The sequence below is a fragment of the Dipodomys merriami genome, unplaced genomic scaffold, assembly GCF_024711535.1.
Source record: "Dipodomys merriami isolate MVZ:Mamm:240054 unplaced genomic scaffold, mDipMer1.0.p SCAF_5, whole genome shotgun sequence".
In the NCBI taxonomy this organism is placed as follows: domain Eukaryota; kingdom Metazoa; phylum Chordata; class Mammalia; order Rodentia; family Heteromyidae; genus Dipodomys; species Dipodomys merriami.
The window spans coordinates 27,476,472-27,496,508 of record NW_027206068.1 but is presented as its reverse complement, the minus strand read 5'-3'; the positions used below and the strand labels follow the sequence as shown (position 1 = coordinate 27,496,508).

Below are 20,037 nucleotides of genomic sequence, written 5' to 3'. Positions count from 1 at the left end.
AAGCCAAGGCAAGTGCTATGGCTGTAATAGCTGACAACCTACAAGGAAGCTGTCTCTTCTTCTGTTGTTGCCACTCCCCCGCTTTGGTGCTAATCCTAGTGTCCCTGAACTTTTTTACCCAAAAGCTGTGCTCCACCATAGCTCCCTTTCTGGCTTTTTGGTGGTTAATTGGAGATAAGAATCTCACAAACTTTCTTTCCTAGGGTGGCTCTAAACCATGATCCTCAGATCTCAGCCTCCTGAGTAGCTAGGATTATAGGCATAAAACACCAACACACAGCTTCAGATTACTCTTGGAGGAAAAGGAAAAAAAAAAAACTACATTCTTCAACCTGCCATTAAGTTCATTTTTCAGACATCTAAATCTGGCCCCAATCTTTCTTGTGCTATTCTCTAATGTGTTACATTTGACTCTTTTAGTAAGTTGGCCTGGGAGCCATCAGAAAAATAAAACCACCAACCTCCTTCATGGGATCAAGAGAACTACCCATGGTTATCAAATAAGAACTCTCAAACAAGTACCCCTGCCCTGCTGCAACCCTAAAATTCAATGATACTGAAAAGGACTGTGTGGCAAGAGACTGGGATCAATAGCGGGGGTGGGGGATAATATTGTCCTAACAGAAAACATCTAATTTATCTCTGAGAAGATAAATACTGAAGTAGTTTAGGAATAAAGTATCCTAGTATCTATAGCACACAGAGCAAAATGTTCAGTTTGAGTCTAGGTGGAAGATATATACTTTATAGATATATACTTTACAGAGGTGTTCTAACAATCCTTTCCTGTGCTTTAGTAAATGATACTGGTTACTCATGGATGCAGACACCCATTGTGTAGACTGCTCAAGATGATGGAAACTGAAAAGTCATGAGCAGAGGAATAAGTTACCTGATTAGTATTATTATTTTAAAAAGTTACCTGATTAGTATTATTATAACACACACACACACACACACACACACACACACACACACACACACACACACACACACACACACACACACACACACACACACACACACGCAGCCAACTGGGAGAGCAATTCGAAAGGCCGATAGAGATGGAGATTGTAGCTACAGAGAACACAAAGACCAGTTAGGAGTCTCTGCATTAGTGCAGGCAAGCAATGACCATACTCACTTAGGGCTAGGGCAAGGAGAACCCTATTTAGAAGCCATAACTGGATGCATTACATACTAGATATTAGAGAAAGAAGAGGGAATATGGAAGATGATAAGGAAATCCACTGTTTTTGGCTAGCTGGCAGGGAAAGTTGTATTCAGTTTTCTATATGGTAAGTTTGAAGTTATTTTATGACTTCAGAGATAAAGTTCTCATTCCTCTGCCAAGATTGTAATGCTTTGGACCCTAGACTTGTTTACTCCTTCAGTCTCTGAACAATGTCTTATCACACAGACTCTCAATAGGTACAGAATGGCTTTCCACATGGCTACCTTCTTCACTAGATAGCAGTTCCTATAGAGTTAGTGCTTGCTGGCTACAAGTACTATGTTAAATATATTACTTTATCTTCAGTGGCCTCAACAGGGCTTATTTAACACACTCCTGAGACTCAATAGTTACCAAGTAGAAGAATAGAGATTAGCTCATCTATGCTACAGGCCCAGATCAGTTGGGGAAATACTGGAACATCAGCAGAATAGGCTAAGAACAAGATGTCACTAACACTTAAAAAGCCTAAAGACTAGGAAACTTCCCCAGAAGAGCAGCAGAACAAAGGATGGCTGAGGTTGAGGTGAAGCATGTGACAGACAGTGGAGTGGAACCAAGGTGTGAATCATACCCTCTTCTAACTAACCTAAAACTGCTAGTGATGCTTACCCCCTTAAACAACTTGGGCAGGGCTAACAACACAGCCTTCTGCCAATCAAAAGATGTAAACAGCTCAGGGATGGGGTGCATGGGTATCTCTTGTTTTGTTTTGTTTTCCCGAGAGAGTGTCTTGCAGTCCTAGGTCAACCAAGGCTAGCCTCAAACACTTAACCTTCCTGCTTATAACTCCTGAGCATTGAGATTCTGAGTATTCTTTAAATCTAATCAACAGGTTCTGAGTTAAATAATCTGTATCCAGTGGGATTTTTACATTTGCCTTCATTAGAAGGCACTCATTTACTACAATTTAATTTTTTTTCTACTTCTCTTTTGTCAGGGGAATTGCCCTCCTCCCTTGACACACATCCTTTTCAGGCCTAAACTATACTTACCTACCTATTCCACTCCCAGAAAGAGTAATGATGTAGTGAACAAGAGTGGGACCAAGCATTAGGGGAGGCCTGAGACCAGAATCTACAAGTCACTGGCAACTGACTGTGCTGAACCAGACTCCTTGCCTGGCCTCAGATACTGCCCACATGTGGTCCTACCAGTGCTCAATTAAGACCAAGGTACACACATGTGAATATTGTTATATAGTTTCATTTATGCTTGCTATATATTATTGAATTATTTGATTGATTGTTGTTAATCCTAGAGTTAGTCACTGATTTCCTTTGATACAAGAACAAGCAGAAGCTTTGGGATATTAAAAAGGCAAAATCTCATATAGCAATTAAACTTTGAGCTAGGATTTAATTTTATATTTGAAGCCAGGCCTCTAGATGCCACCTACAAAATAATGACTGCTGTATAAGCTAGTTGCTAAATGAATGTGTAAGCACCATGAAAATTAAGCTGCAACAACAATAAATATGGAAAAGTCATGGCTATCTATCCTTTCCAAGAAAGGAACCTTCATTCTATATGAAACTTTCCTTTCACTATGTGGCCAGAGAAAGAATGACTAAAAGTTAATCCTGTTTTGCCAAGCAAAGAAAATACATGCTAGGACAATAGTTATAGGTAGTAACAGGCAGCTGACTTTGCAAGGCCTACTGAAATGAAGGGGGCTGAAGAATTTTTTGGATGATTTACAGGAAAGACATAATTTACCATGTCTTAAATGTGCTTGTCAGTACAAGAACAGAGGATGTTTCTGAGCTTTTTCACTGTCTAACTGTGATGCTGTTTCCTCCTAGTAAGTCATTAGCAATTACCTTGGGCATCTGTTCCCAAAGTAAGAGTAAAGTCAGGGCCTCAGGTAGATAAAAACAAAAGATCCAAACTTACAGCCTGCCATCATGTTTAAATCTATGCCACCTCTTTTCAAATTATAATCCCTAGATTATAATTTGTTCTCTAACATGGTTCCATAATCAGGGACAATTATCAAAAGCATGACAGTTAAAATCATGACCCTTCTTTCTCAATATGGCCAAAGAGCAGGCAGATGTTTTCTTGAATAGAAACAAAAAATAAAAGTCTTGCTCCAGGGGCTCATGTCTGTAATCCTAGTCAGGAGGTTGAGCTGTGAGGATCAAGGTTGGAAGTCAGTCTGGGCAGGAAAGTCAATGAATCTCTTTTCCCCAATTAAACACCAAAAAGCCAGAAACAGAGCTGTATGTGGTTTAAGTGATAGAATGTCAGCTAAGAAACAACATCTAAGCCCTGAGTTCAAGTCCCAGTACCAGCACAAAGTAAAAAATCAAAACCAAACAACAACAAACAACGAAATAAATTTCTATCATATAATAGGGGTTATAAAATACAAACGAAAAACTACAAGTTATAGAAGCTTACAAAGTTTCTAGAGCTGGAAGCTTTTTACAAATGTTTGATATCACTGACAGAATGAGAAAAATTCAGAAAGCCTAGTGTACCCACACAACTTAAAGTGCATTACTTGCACTCAAAAATAAAATAAAAATGGTTCCTACAGACATGCATAGCTTTTCTACCTTCAGCCAATTTTTCCACAGTATTGTTCAAAGGCCCGACCCTGTGCTGGTGAGAGCAGATGGTGGATGGGAAAGGGAACTTACTTTTTGGCAAATCCCCAGTACTGGAGGCCGAAACCGTCCTGCTCCTGTCATGGGATGGACTGCTTTCCTCTTGCTCAGTAAGTTGTGATCCCTCTGAAATTGTAGAGCTGCATGCCACAGGTTCTAATGGCCCAGAGAACAAAGATGTGGAAAACTCTTCAAACTGTGACTCTGGAATCTTATGTTGTCCATTTGGCAATTCGCCGTTGAATTGTTCATAGGAACTGCTATATGTGTAATCACTTTCTGCATTTGGCTCATCAAGGTTATATTCCTCTGGATTTGGGCAGTCATCTTCATCATCCTCTTCATCTTCCAGTTGCTGTTCCAGTAAGAATGGGTCATTCTCAATATGGCCATTGGTTTTGGGGGACTCCATCCATGTAGGGTCTATGTTTGCAAGTTCCTGTTCAACATCATCTTCATCTTTCTCAACGTTTTCTTTCTCAGCATCTTCTTTCTCTTCCTGGTCCTCAACTTCACCTTGAAGAGTTGATGGATTAAGATAAGACAGTAGCACTCAAGAGAATAGAAGCACTAGGAATTTTTCTCCTTTAAGAATATACACTGGGGCTGGGAAGGTGGCTCAGTGGTAGAGCACTTGCCTTGCATGCATGAGGCCCTGGGTTCGATTCCTCAGCACCACATAAGCAAAAAGAAAAAAGCCGGAAGTGGTGCTGTGGCTCAAGTGGTAGAGCGCTAGCCTTGAGCTGAAGAGCTGAGGGACAGCGCCCAGGCCCAGAGTTCAGGCCCCACGACCAGACCCCCCCCCCAAAAAAAAAACCACTCTGTGTGTGTGTGTGTGTGTGTGTGTGTGTGTGTGTGTGTGTGTGTGTGTGTGTGTGTGTGTATGTGTGTGTGTGAATAACAGGGATTAAACATGGGGCATTGAACATGCTAGCCAAGATATACTTTTTAATGTGCTTAATATATATATAATATAGCACACATTTCGCACTTACTGATTTGGAGAAAAAAAATGTTTGCTAAATGTATTCATTTATTTAATAATAAGCCTAATCTTCTTAAAACAAGACAGTGTTGGGGGGAAAAAGTTTATAAAGTTGGACTTCAATTTCATCCTGTTCTCCCGTAATCTTCAGAAAAAGATTTGTAGTGCATTACAATTAGGCCAAAAAATAATTATGAAATAAAGGAAGGGCCATCATTATTATAGAGGTACACTATTTCTCAAACATTTTCCACTTTTTAAAAGCTAGTTTGAAGTGCAGGGTACCAGGGTTCACACCTATAATACTACCTTCACAAGGAGCTGAGATCTGATGATCAAGGTTCAAAGCCAGTCTGGGCAGGAAAGTATGTGATCACTAGCCTTGAGTAAGAAATCTAAGAGACAGTACCCAGGCTCTGAGTTCAAGCCCTAGTACTGGTATATGCATGTATGTGGGCAGGCATGCATGCACACATGTGCATGTGCGCACACAGACACAGACACACAGACACACACAGACACACACAGACACACAGACACAGACACACACACACACACACACACACACACACACACACACACACACACACACACACACACACACACACACACACACACACACACACACACACACACACACACACACACACACACACACACCAGTTTGAAATGTTAATACAAGTCACTGGCATGAAATATAGGCTGTTTCTCAAATTTCCCAAAAAGGAGTTAGAGAGAATCATCCTTAATTATCCAAAACAGCAGCACAAAGCCAATGAACATAGATAGTGGCTGGGCTGGTCCCTGTTCCCTGAAGCTCTTGGAACCCAATCAACTCCTCCTCCAGCTTCCACTAACCATTATCTTTCACAGTCTCCTCCTCAGCTGCCTCCTGTGTTTCTGCTTCTTTTAGTTTCACCTCTGGGTGGTAGTCATCATCTTGCTCGTTGGATGGTAAAGTGGAAGTGATATTTTCTTCTATTATTTTTCTCTCTGCTTCTCGCTCCAATTCCTCTATCTCCTGTAGGCGTTTTTCCAGTAACTCAGCCTGTCTCTTCTGTTTCTTTTTCAGTTTTTTCTTCTTGTTTTTAGATATTTTTCCTACCTATGAGATGTTAAGAAATTTCCAAAGTCAGATTGCTTCATTTTAAAGCACTATGTAACAGTGCAAATGCTGGAAGCATAGCCAATACCAGCAAACTGCTTTTTCATGCCATATTTAATTAAATTCATAAGGCCAGACAGAAGATCCTCCTAGGGTTATGATAAAAGAAAAAGCACTTCTAGCTACTATCATGACCTTCTATTCAGAGGAATATAGCTTTTATCAGAAACTGAATATCTGGAAATACTTGTCCTTAAACAAGTAGCTTGTCTTGAAATTTTAACTTGCTGCTGCCTAAACAGAAAAAGTATTATTGTAACTCCTTACTGACATAAAAGAAATGCTTGCCAAAACAGGTAGTCAACAATAGCACTTCATTTGAGCTTAGCTCTCATACTGAGCTGCAATCAACAAATGAGATAAAAGAAATGAGAATATATGATATCAAAGGGCAAATAAAAGAAAAAGTCACTTTCTGTCCACCTCCAACTTAAGCCACTCATCTGGCAATGAGTGGCTAAAATGTTTCACAGGATTAGTGCCCACAAACTAATTCCTAATATTCAAAGATCTTCTTTAACACTGGAATTTCCATTCCAGAGACTGGTTTCATTAGAACTATTTTCACATAATAATAGGTAATACTGTCATATTTGTTTTTCCTTTAGTGCTGGGGATTGAACACAGGGCTGCATGGTAGACAAGCACTCTACCACTGAGATCTCTCTCCAATTCTACTCTCTATAAGTCACTAAGCTACATAACAACAACAAAAAAAAAGTATGTATGTACTCATTACCTTACTCATGTAACTGTAACCCCTCTGTACTCTTATTTTTACAATAAAAAAACATAAAAAAGTGTGTGTGTCTGTGTGTGTGTGTATATATATATATATATATATGCGCCAACCAGAAGTAAAGTGGTTTTGAAAGTATCACCCTTGAAACCCTCTCATCATCTCACAAGTCACCATACTTTGACAATAGAACCCCAGAAAATAAGAAAGACTGGTTGTGCATGACCTTTGATTGTTTCTATTTTGTAGAAATCATTATTTAGAATATAAAACATTTTTATAAATGTGTGTAACTTTTGAATATACACTAGAACATCCACTATATATAATTTGAAAAGCTCAACAGTGAATAGCCTCTTTTGACATGCTGAATAGAAGTATATATAATAAGTACTTACAGGTTTTTGCTGTGGAGCCGTACTCACTAAAATAAAACAAAACAGATGCTTAGAGAAAAAATAAATTTATAGGCAATCTGAATTCAAAATGAATTTTAATGGCTATCCAACTTCTACTGGGGTTTGAACTATATGCCTCATATTCTCACTTGGCTTTGTGTCTCATGACTGTTGTTCTACCACTTGAGCTATGTCTCCACTTCCAGCTTTTTGATGTTTATTTGTAGATAATGGTCTTGAGGATTTGTCTGTTTGAACTGGCATTGAACCTTCAGCCTCAGATCTCAGACTCCAGTGGAGTTAGGTTTACAGGCTTTTTGTTTCTTCAGTAAGTACCTGGGCACGCTAGTACTTGAGCCATGACCTTAGCCAACTCTGCACATGCTGTTTTTGAGACAGGATTTCCATTTATTCTTGGGTTAGCCTTAATTGTAATCTTTCTATTTGTGCCTTCCTTCCCAGCTTCAATGCCAGTGGACCCAGTGAGATGAGATGGGAGTCTCACAAACTACTTTTTGCCCAGGATGACCTTAAACCATCATCCTCTCATCTTTCCCTATAAGTAGCTAGAACTACAGGCTTGAGTCGCTGTACCTAGCACAAATGCTGATGGGCACAACATAATCTTGTACATACTGAGCAATTTTTTAATATATGTATTTAAAGTTAGATACCAATACATTTCAAAAATAGTCATTTGCAAAGCACCACCGACAGGGAAAGAGTTCAGAAATCATATAGTCTTCCAACCAAATCTGGTTTACTGAAAATGAAATAATAATTTAGATGAGAAGACAAACATCCACGTTTGAATCTATTTGGCAAGCTTTATACAAGTAAGCTAAATCAAACAATACAACAAATTGCAGCCAGGATTCCAGACATTAGATCCCTACCAGTGGGGCAAAGTTTGATATGGTAGACTGCTTCCATGATCAAAAAAACTCCCTGATCATGGTAATGAGATAAAGAAATGAGGTATTTCTCTGCAGTCCCATTCAGTCAAAAGAGACTTAATCCATCAGTCTATAAGCTTGCATGACAATACTTCAGACCATAATGTGAAGAGCATAGGAATAAATCGTCAATCCTTCACTACCACAGCCTTTTCTGAATTTTCTGCAAAATTCAGAAGTAAAAGTGCAAATGCTAATATTCAAGCTACTTTACCTTTTCCACCAATTGAGGTCTTTCCTAACTAATTCTAAATGTACCAGTACTATATCACAGTCTGATATAGTTACATTAGCTGAGAAGGGAGGATTCTCAAAAACCTGAAGCTAGGAATCCTGATAACTACAGATCTAAAAAAATTCTGTAAAAATGTGGGAAACAGAAGAAAATGCTCATATGTAGAAGAAGCTATGTAAGAATTTAGATGGGGTTTTTAATTAAGACTAAAGTAAATTAAATATCGAAATATAATTGAGATCTCTTCTCAAGAAAAAATTCACAGCATCAAGCTCCTACCAAAAAAAAAAATTCTTAACAAGTATGCACATGTTGACTCAACTGACTCCAATGTGCAACTCCAATGTGCAGTATCCCATTTGAAAGTTTACAATGTCCCAAGCATATGGATATGAAGGCTCAGCTTCCTTACCTGCAGATCCAGAGGGAGGAGGAGCACCTGCTTTCTGCCACTCAGTGGCCTCAGCAGCCATTCTTCTCACATATGCATCATCCACACACATTAAGATGTTTTCCGGCTTTATGTCAGTATGAATGATCTTGCACTTACTGTGTAGATAATCTAAACCTTGAAGGACCTGGTCATAAGAAAATCAAGAGAGAGGAGGCACTGTTAATACCTTCATTATTTAACTTTTATTTGTCAAATAGTTAATATAATAATCACATGGTAAAAATTTGATAAGACATAAAAATGTATTTAGTAAAAATCTTCCTCCCTGCTCCCACACAGGAATCCAGCTTCCTTCCCCCCAAAAGCCAGTGTACCATCTAGATATCACTCATACTCATAAGAACAAATGTACATCTACATACAATTATTCAATAACTTTGCTGGAAAAGAATTCTCATTATCATATGGTCACACTTAGGTAGATACAGTTCATTATGTTTTTAAAGATGTGCAATCATAAGTCCTATCTAATTTACAACATTTTCATCACCCCCAATGGTCTCTTATAATTGGTCTCTTATAATGGTCTCTTATAATGTTCAAGATTTACTTTTATATAGTATGTATCAGTATTTTATTTCCTTTTACTGCTGAATGAACTTAGGGCATTTTTTTTTAATCCAGTCATTTCATAGTACATCTAGAATGTTTCCACTTTGGGCTTTTAAAGATACTCTATGTACATTCATACACAAGATTTTGTATGATCATATATGTTTATTTTTCCAGTTATACAGCTAGAGGAAAATTGTCGGGTCATATTGCCAAACTGTTTTCCACAGTGGCTGTAGTAATTTACACTCCTGCCAGCAATACATGCTTCTTCCAATTTCTTCATCCTGATCAACAATTTTTAATGATTTCAGTTACAGTAGTGGGTAAGAAGTCTTATCTCATTTTTGTTGTTGTCTTGTTGTTGGTAATTAGGGTCTTTGCTCTACTTTTTGGATAGGATCTCACTTCGTTGCTCAGATTAGCCTGGGACACCAGGGCTCAATCATGCAAGCCTGCTGCTGTAGCCACACTTGTTTGTTTTATTTTAGTTCAGACATTTATTTCACTACTGGATTATAATGTGCAGACATTTTTAATATTGCAGAAAAAGGAGGATTTACTGGAGTTTTTAAAAGGCCCAATATCTAGACAACACTATTCCATGAAATACTAAATCCAAATATTCACTATACTACGAAATACTGAATCCAAATAAATAAAGCTGGGCACTAGTGGTTTACGCTTGTACTGCTAGCTATTTAGGGGCCTGAGATAAGAAGATCATGGATTGAAGCCACCCTGGGCAGAAAACCCTGTGAGACTCTATATCCAATGAACTACCAAAAAAAAGCTGGAAGAGGAGTTGTGGCTAATGTGGTAGAGTACTATACTAGCCTTGAGCAAAAAAAAAAAAAAAAAAAGCTTAGGCACAGTGCCCAGGCCCTGAGTTCAAGTCCTAGTACTGGCACAAAAAATTAAAATTAAAATTAAAAATATTAAATAAACAAAGTATGTAAAAGCAGTAAGGCTCCAGATTTCTTAAAATAATGACTATTACATTCAGATAGCTAATTTTCCTTAAGAAGCACTGACCACATGTCTGGAAATGAACACACAAAGAAATTTATCACTAGGAAATATTAAGTAAGAAAAGAAAATCATGGGGCTGGGAAGATGGCTCAGTGGTATAGCGCTTGCCTTGCACGCCTGAGGCCCTGGGTTCGATTCCTCAAGCAAAAAGAAAAAAGCCGGAAGTGGCACTGTGGCTCAAGTGGTAGAGTGCTAGCCTTGAGCTGAAGAGCTGAGAGACAGCGCCCAGGCCCAGAGTTCAGGCCCACGACCAGACAAAAAAAAAAAAGAAAAGAAAAGAAAATCATGGGGCTGGGTAGGTGGCTCAGTGGTAGAGTGCTTGCCTTGCATGCATGAGGCCCTGGGTTCGATTCCTCAGCACCATATACACAGAAAAAGCTGGAAGTGGGTGCTATGGCTCAATGGTAGAGTGCTAGCCTTGAGCTGAAGAGCTCAGAACAGTGCCCAGGCCCAGAGTTCAAGCTCCACAACCAGCAAAAAAAAAAAAAAAAAAAAAAAAAAAAAGAAAGAGAAAAAGAAAGAAAGAAAGAAAGAAAGAAAGAAAGAAAGAAAGAAAGAAAGAAAGAAAGAAAGAAAGAATGAAAGGAAGGAAGGAAAGAAAGAAAGAGAGAAAGAAAAAGAAAAAGAAAGAAAGAAAGAGAGAGAGAGAAAGAAAGAGAGAGAGAAAGAAAGAAAGAGAGAAAGAAAAGAAAAGAAAAGAAAATCATTACATAGATGTTGCATAGGGCACCGTTAAAACTCAACTTGGAGCTGGGTGCCAGTGGTTCAACTTGTAATTCTACTACTTGGAAGCAGAGATCTGGGGATGGCTGTTTGAAGCCAGCCCAGACAGAAAACTCCTTAAGAGTTATCTCCAATTAACCACCAAAAAAGACAGAAGTGGAGATATGGCTCAAGTGGCAGAACACTAACCTTGAGCAAAAAAAACAAAAAAACAAACAAAAAAAAAACCTCAGGGATAATGCTCAGGCCCTGAGTTCAAGCCCCAGGACTAGTGCACAAATCCTCAACTTTGGAACAAGAATATTCACTCTTCCCACTCTTACTAATATAATACTTAGAATTCCTAGCCAGTGCAATAAGGCAGGATAAATAAAATGGATTCAAATAGAGAAGAAAGAAGTCAAATTATTCCTGTTTGCAAATGATATGATCCAATACTTAAAAGATCCTACAGACTCTACTCTAAAAAATCTTTAGATTTGATAAACAACTTTGGAAACATAGTAGGACATAAAATTAACACTCAAAAATCAGTAGCCTTTCTACACAGGAAAGCAATTCCATTTACAACAGCCTCAAAAACAAAATATAAGTATTAATTTAACCAATGAAGTAAAAGACATCTACAATGAAAACTGCAAAACAATGAAGAAAGAAATTGAAGGAAGAAATCATTAGAAGTCATTAGAAAATGCAAGACATCCCATTCTCATGAATTGGCAGAATCATTATTATGAAAATGGCCACAATGCAAAAGCAATCTACACATTTAAGGCAATGACCACCAATGTACCAATATCATTCTTCACAGAAATAGTCAAGTCAGTCCAAAAGTTCATATAGAAGCATAAAGGAATCTGTATAGCAAAAGGAATTCTGAGTAAAAAGAGCATCTCTAGAGGGATCACAAATTATACTAGAGTCATACTGACAAAATTAGCTTGGTACTGGCATAACAATCTCAAAGATCAATGGAACATCACAGAGGATTCAGAAATAAAAAGCATACAGTTACAGTCATCAAATTTTTGATGAAGGAGCCAAAAATATACACTAGAGAAAAGAGAGTCTCTTTAATAAATGGTGGTAGGAAAACTAAAACTGGACTCTTTCATTTTTCACAAAAATCAACTCTAAATGGATCAAAGAGCAAAGCAAAATGTGAAACTTTAAATCTAAATATCAGAAAATACAGCAAAAACCTTGACATTATAGGCATAGGTACTTTCTGGTAGAGAATGGTAGAGAAACTAAGAATTGACAAATGGCATTATATCAAATTAATCAATTTCTGCACAGCAAAAGAAATTACCAAAAAGAAATGACCAAAACCGGGCTGGGAAGGTGGCTCAGTGGTAGAGCACTTGCCTTGCATGCTCGAGGCCCTGGGTTCAATTTCTCAGCACCACATAAACAAAAAGAAAAAAGCCAGAAGTGGCGCTGTGGCTCAAGTGGTAGAGCGCTAGGCTTGAGCTGAAGAGCTGAGGGACAGCCCCCAGGCCCAGAGTTCAGGCCCCACAACCGCCCCCCCCCCCAAAAAAAAAGAAATGACCAAAACCAAGAGACAACCCACAGAATGGAGAAAATCTTTAGCAGCTATTCAAAAGATAAAGGATTAATATCCAGAATATACAAAAAGCTCAAAGTATTAAATGGCAAAAGAACAAATCAAATAAATAATCGGGCAAAAAACAATTGAACGAACAGTTCTCCCAAGAAGTATAAACTGTTAATAATTCATGAAAAAATAGTCAACATCTTTAGCCATAAGTGAAATACAAATAAAAATTACACTAAGATTCCACTCATATCCATCAAGAAAACAAACAACAAATGCTGGACCTTTAGGAGGAAAAGGAACTCTCATACATTGCTGGTGGGAACATAAACCAATGCAACCACAATGGAAATCAGTATGAAGGATTCTTAAACTAAAAATAGACCTACCGCACTGTCCCACCATACCACTACTGGGTATATATCTAAAGGAGAGTAAATCAATATATAAGAAAGATGCCTGCATAGCTATGTAGCACTATTCACAACAGTCAAATGGTGGAATCAGTCAAGGTGCCCAACAGATAAGACAACACAATATATATACATTGTAGAATACTGCAAAGCAAATAAAAAGGAAATATCGTCAAGAGGAAAATGAACTAGAATTGGAGAACTTAATCTTGAGATAATCCAAACTCAAAAAGCCAAATATCTTCTATTTTTGCTCATATGTAGGATCTAAACCTAAAAAATAAACATATCATGGACATGTACATACATAAATATATATATATACAACAAATATACATATATACAGAAGACATAGAGAACCTGATTCTAAATGTGTGACTATTTAGGAATATGAGGGGAAGAGGAGAGGAAGATAAGGAATTATAGACAATAATTAATTTTCAAATTTCAACTATGTATAAAGACAAGAAATTTAATGAAAGCTATTGATCAAGAGAAGATTGTGTGGGCAAGGAAAGAGGGTTATTCTGAACAAAATAACATGCACGTATAAATACTATAGTGAAACCCCTTGGTGCAATCAATACACACCAAAACAAAAATTAATTAGTTAAAATAAAGACAGGAAAGCAAAACAGGTTCTGTTAGGGTGGAGCAGGGCAGTGAGCACCAGCAGGATGAGGCTGCATTAACAAGGAACGTGAAAGGCCTAACCTGGGGATTCCAGCTACTCTTAAATTGCTACTTAACTTTCATTTACTAGGCCAGGCAAAGCACTTAGATTCATTGAACTTCCCTTTTCATTCCTATAAGGGGGGCGGGGGGGATCTACTATGTAGTTAAGAATTCCAAATAACATGGAAAACTCATAAAAACAAGGTCTGGCACACTGGAAGGTCAAAACTGAAGGTATGCACTGAAGCAACTAGATAAGTATATAAAGTTCAGTAACAATATACCTCAGGTCAATGCTGATAGGCATCTTATAACTGTTTATGCAAAATAACTATAATGATGGAAAAATAAAAACAATAAAGTTTAATGCCAAGGATAAGATCTCCCTTTGTAAGACCTGACAGCATTAAAAAGAATCTTTGCTAGCCAGGCATCAGTGGCTCATGCCTGTAACCCTAGCTACTCAGGAGGTTGAGATCTGAGGCTCATGGTTCAAAGTCAGTCTGGGCAAGAAATTCTGTGAGACTCAACTACCAAAAAGGCCAGAAGTGGGACTCTGGCTCAAGTGGTAGAGCGCTAGACTTGAGCAAGAAAGCTCAGGGACAGCACTCAGGCCCTAAGTTCAAGCTCCAGGAGAGATACACATACGCATGCACACACACATGCACACACACACACACACACACACACACACACACACACACACACACACACACGCACACACACACACACACTCAAAATGAGTCTTTACTTTTCTGTCTTCACTTGTCATATCATCATGTTTGCCTTGCTTGCTTAAAAAACACATACTTGTTGTCAGCAGTAGGAGGCAGCAGAGGCTACAAATACCCCGTCGCTTCCAGACATCCAACTGAGATATCCAGGGTTGTCATCGTCCACCAGAGGAACCAAATCACATGGGTCAGGAGCAGATAGAAGCCAGCTGTAACTAAGTGGCCTAAGTGCAGAAGTGAAGGTAGAGTCCAAGCTTGGAAGCTAAAAGCTTCCTAGTTAGTTTCTGGTTTAGTAAATAAAGTCCCTTCCAGTCTCTGAATCTCAAATTCTCCTATAGGATACCTAGTCAAAAAGGTCTGTAAGTTTCTGGTCCAGGTATCTATCATCTGCTACCTATCTTAACATCAGTTGCTTCAAGGTTCTAAAATATTATTGATAATAGGAGGAGTAAATCCAGAGTGATGTGGCGACCTCTCTAAGAAAGCTGTCTTCCTAGTCTTGCTCTATCCACAGAGTGAAGCTTTCCGCCCCCCCCCCCAACTGTAGACTATAGACAATAGCGAAATGAAAACAATTTTCCAGGTTAGGCTCTGACTCTGGTAACAATTTGGAGATTTTCTTCTTCCCAAACCTGAACATAAGACACCAGAGGAGAAGACTCCGACTGCTTCTAATAGTGTTGGTCATGAGCTAATGAAACAACAAGGGAACCCAAACTAGTCATCTAGATGGGTAGGCAGAGGGCAGAAGGCTGGCCTCAGACAGGCCCTTAATTTAGATATTATTTACTTGTGGATATGCAGGATAACATCAGAGGGGCTTTCCTCAAACCAAGAAAAGTGCCTACTACAAAAGCTCAAGCTCAGCCAGGCGCCAGTGGCTCACGCCTATAATCCTATATTTTACAGGCTCATGCCTGTAATCCTACTACTCAGAAGGCTGAGATCCAAAGATCCCAGTTCAATAGTCAGCAGGGCAGGAAAGTCTGTGAAACTCTTATCTCCAATAAACCACCAGAAAATGGGAAGTGACACTGTGGCTCAAATGGTAGAGCACTAGCATTGAGCTGAAGAGCTGAGGGACAGCACCCAGGCCCAGAGTTCAAGCCCCATGACTGACAAAAAATAAAATAAAATAAAGCTCAAGCTTCCACTGACTCATCTTCATTTCTTCATTATAACAGATATGAGACAAATTCTACAAACTGGCTGAAAAGCTATCATGTTAAACTGGATGGAGAGATACTGAAAATACAAAAACAAGGAACATGCTCAGACTGAGAAGAAAAAAAAAACAGAAGAAAATGAAAAAACCTCAGTAAGCATTGTACTAAGCTAGTGTTTTTAAGAGCTCATATAACTTATAAGAATAGGTGAGAAAATCCTGCATCTGTACTGCTGAAAGTTGTTATGGAGGTATCTGTGCTCTGAACCTGGCCTCTACCTAGCATGTGCTGGAAGAGGAGGCTGATCTCTCTTAAAAGAGAGCTCCTTCCCAGATTTCTGACCTGAGGGGATCCAACATTCTGAGGATAACTTCAAATTAATACCAAATTACATATGTACCAAACAAACCCAATAGTACTTAAATGTCTGCTTAGTTAAAATTAAAGCTTCTAGTCCATTGGTTCAATCATAATGAATTCACTGAAAACTAGGATATATGAAACAGTAACAATGGTAAATAAATACCAAGTGTAGACAAACTCAGATGGTGAAAAGAAACAAGACAGCTTGCTGTGGTAGCCTACACCATACAGGGCAGATTGGGAAAACACTGGTTTTAGAGATCTCAGTACAAAGTACATAGCATTTCAATATTACCCATTTCATAAAGTCCTAATTAATGGGCTGGAAGGTAGCTCAGTGGTAGAGTGCTTGCCTAGCATTCATGAAGCACTGGGTTCGATTCCTCAGCACCACATAAGCAGAAAAAGCCAGAAGTGGCACTGTGTCTCAAGTGCTAGAGCACTAGCCTTGAGCTGAAGAGCTGAGGGACAGCGCCCAGGCCCAGACTTCAGGCCCCATGACCGACCCCCCAAAAAAAATGCTAATTAACTTTTAAATAGATTATCTGCTTTATTATTAATCCACCAAAAAGCCATTTACCACAAACTTAAAAATATACTTTTCACACATACACAAAATGCTTTGAAATAACTCCAATTCTTTTTCTATAGGACATTTCACACTGCCCCACTGTTAACAGAATACATTCTGGAATGGCATCATCTAAATTCAAATTCTAGAACCACTACAGTAACTGAGACCTAGGAGAAAATTTTATCCTCTGTGTGGCATCCTGAAGACTAGATGGCATAATACATAAAACATACAAATTAATACACATCTGATAATGAAAATTCATTTATAATTATGACAAGAGAAAGATGAATTTTAAAATCCAGAGCTACAACTGTGCTTTGCAGGACACCAGTGACTTATGCCTATAATTTAACTACCTAAAAGGCTAAGAATAGGAAAAATGTGGTTCAAGTTCAGCCCAGGAAGAATAGTTTGCAAGAGCGTTTCTCACCTCACAGCTGGATGAAATGGCATGGTGCCTATCATCCCAAGCTATGTGGAAGGCTGAGATCAGAGGGATCAAGTTTCAGGCTAACCCAGGCAGAAAAGTCTGTGAGACTCCCATCTCCATGGAATGAAACTGGACACAGTAGTGAATGCCTGTCATTATAGCAACTACAGGAAGCTGAAAAATAGGTAGACCACAGTCCAGGCATGTGCCTAGACAGAAAGTGAAACATTATCTTAAAATTAACCACAAAAAAAACAGACTAGTGGCCCACAACTGTAATCTTAGCTACTTTGGATGCTTAAGATTGTTGAGAATGAGGTTCAAGGCCAGCCCAGTGAGAAATTCATAGACCCCTTTTCTCAGTGAAGAAGCAGACATAATGGTGCACATCTGTTATCCTAGCTGCCAGGACATGTAACAGGTGGACTGCAGCCAGGTATATGCCAAAAGAAGGAAGCAAAAGCTAGGAAGCATACCTACTATCTCCAGCACAATCACAAACCTGAGTTTGAGTCCCAGTAATGTAAAAAAACATTTTTAAAAAATGTGACAGATGCCAGTGCCTACTTAGATGGCTGAGATCTGAGGATTGTAATTTCAAGAATTTGAAGAAATTTGTAATTTGAAGAAAAGTCTAATCAATCACCAAAAACCTAGGCTGGAGACATGGCTCAAGTGGTACTTGAGTGGCCCTGAGTTCAAACCTCAGAACTGGCATAATGCACAAATTAATTTAATTAAATACACACAGTATTTTTCCCAGGACCTGCCAAGTTCTATTTAAATTATCTGAGAAACTCAAAGCCATTTAAACAAAAACCACAGTATTTTTTTAAGTATCTTCACCTCAGGTACAAATAATGTCAACACAATCATTCTTTTATTTTTCAGTTTAGAAAGATAAATGGACATAAAATAGACCTCATGATTTATAAAGTAAAAAAAAAATAGAAGATAGGAGACAAAGTCCTAAGATTGAGCCCTACAGAATTCCTAGAGGCGAGCTGCAGAATATCCCTACAGCTACTCAAGCCACCAGGATGGCCTTTTTTTTTTTTTTTTTTTTTGCTATGGCTAAATGAGAAAAAGTAAAAACTGATCACAAGATGGGCAATAGTATTTAGGAAACGTTGAAGAAGAGTTGATTTAATTTTATCATTACTTTTAGAAAACAAACAAGTGTTTATATTTATATAAGAGCCCTTTAAGACAGTGTGGAGACTGGGGAGAAATTCTTAACCACTTCTCAAGAAAATCAATCAATCTCCTTGATATATTCCTCATTCTGCAGAATTGTGTTCCATGGCAATTATCCATTACACAGTAACAGGTAATTCAGGGTAAGTCATAGTGGCAACTTTCCTAATTTTGGCAGTATGGGTAATGAGTAGAAAGCAGACTTACACAGTCTGTACAAAACAACAACAAAAACCTGAATCTAATAAACATTGCTAATAAGAAGGATATCTTCCATCTATGCATTACTTCCACTCCACAGATATTTACTGCAGCATCTTCACTAAATAAATCCCTACTTGAGGGTCTCTTTTGGTAAGGCAACTGAATAAAGTAAAAATTTAGAAAAAAAAAAAAGCCAATATGCACTGTCTTTCCCTTCTCTAGACCCAAGTACTCTTTTCCCAAACATCAAGGGATAACGGGTATAGATGACAATAAAAACTGAATGCACCAGAAGCTAATGGCTCTCAACTGCAATCCTAGCAACTCAGGAGTCTGAGATATGAGGATTGTAGTTCAAAGGAGATGTTTATCTCTAATTAGCCACCAAAAAAAAAAGAAAGAAAGAAAAAAAACAGAAACAAAAAAATTATAAAACAGGAAATGGAGGTGTGCCTCACATGGTAAAATGCTAGCCTAAAGTAAAAAAGCACAGATACAATGCCCAGGTCCTGAATTCAAGCACCAGGACTACAACTGAAAACAAAACAAACAAACGAACAAAAAACTGAATGCTGGTCAGCTGCTGTTGGTTTACAACTATCATCCTAGTTACTGAGATCTGAGGATCACAGTTCAAAGCTAGCTTGGGCAGCAAAGTCCATGAAACTTTTATCTCTGATTAACCACCAAAAAGCCAGAACTGGAGAAAAGTGCTTGGCCTTGAGCAAAAAAAGTTCAGAGACAACACCCAGACCCTAAGTTCAAACCCCAGGACTGGCACCCAAAGCAAAACCAACTGAATGTATTTACTGTGTAATGTCATGTTTTGATACATGTACACATTGTTTAATGATCACAAACAAATTTACCTATTAATTATGTCACATTACCTTTTTGTGTGGTGAAAACACTTAAGATCTCCTTTTTGAAAATTTCACGTATTGTTAACTAAAATCTCCATGTTATAAATTAGATCCCCAGAATTTAGTCCCTTAGTAATTAAGAATCTATAAACAACTCATGATATCTTAAGATTTTTCACACTACCCAAGAATAATCAGAAATAATAAATACAGGGCTGGAAGTGTGGTTCAAATGGTAGAGCACCTGCCTAGAAAACAGGCTGGGTTAAATCCCCAGTACTGCCCCTCAACAAAGGAAATAACCACAACAATTATTATTGTAGTAGTAAGTTCAATGTTTTATACTAAGTAGACTAGATACAACAATTTCTACTTATGACATATCACGAACCTTAAAAAAGATTGATATGCCAAAAGCAATGTATGCCTGACACTCATGTATGGCTTACTTTATACAGCTTATCATTAAATAAATACACTCTTGGGCATTTATCTGAAAGACTACATGTCAGGATACAACTAAAGCAATAGCACACCTAGGTTCATCAGAGCACAGTCCACAATTGCCAAGTTATAGAATCAGCACAGATAACCCACAATTGATGAATGGATCAAAAAATGTGATATGATATACATATATACACACATACAAAGTGCAATTTCCTGCAGGAAGAATGAAATTTTATCAGGAAGAATGAAATTATGAATCTGGAAAATATTGTAATGAGAAAAGCCAGACCCAGAAAGACAGAGTTTTCTCTCCTATGTA

The 20,037-nt window shown here is 38.1% G+C and overlaps 1 protein-coding gene across 17 annotated transcripts in view; it reads right to left on the bottom strand.

The window, feature by feature from the left end:
• Window positions 1-20,037, bottom strand: part of Srpk2 (SRSF protein kinase 2) — a 194,983-nt gene that overhangs the window by 25,723 nt on the left and 149,223 nt on the right. For all 17 annotated transcript variants that reach the window (XM_069996286.1, XM_069996283.1, XM_069996285.1 and 14 more), the window contains 4 exons: window positions 8,740-8,905; window positions 7,137-7,162; window positions 5,693-5,939; window positions 3,883-4,365 (listed from right to left, as the gene is read on the bottom strand). In XM_069996286.1, the coding sequence (XP_069852387.1) occupies window positions 3,883-4,365; window positions 5,693-5,939; window positions 7,137-7,162; window positions 8,740-8,905 (922 nt within the window). The remainder of the gene's footprint in view (window positions 1-3,882; window positions 4,366-5,692; window positions 5,940-7,136; window positions 7,163-8,739; window positions 8,906-20,037) is intronic.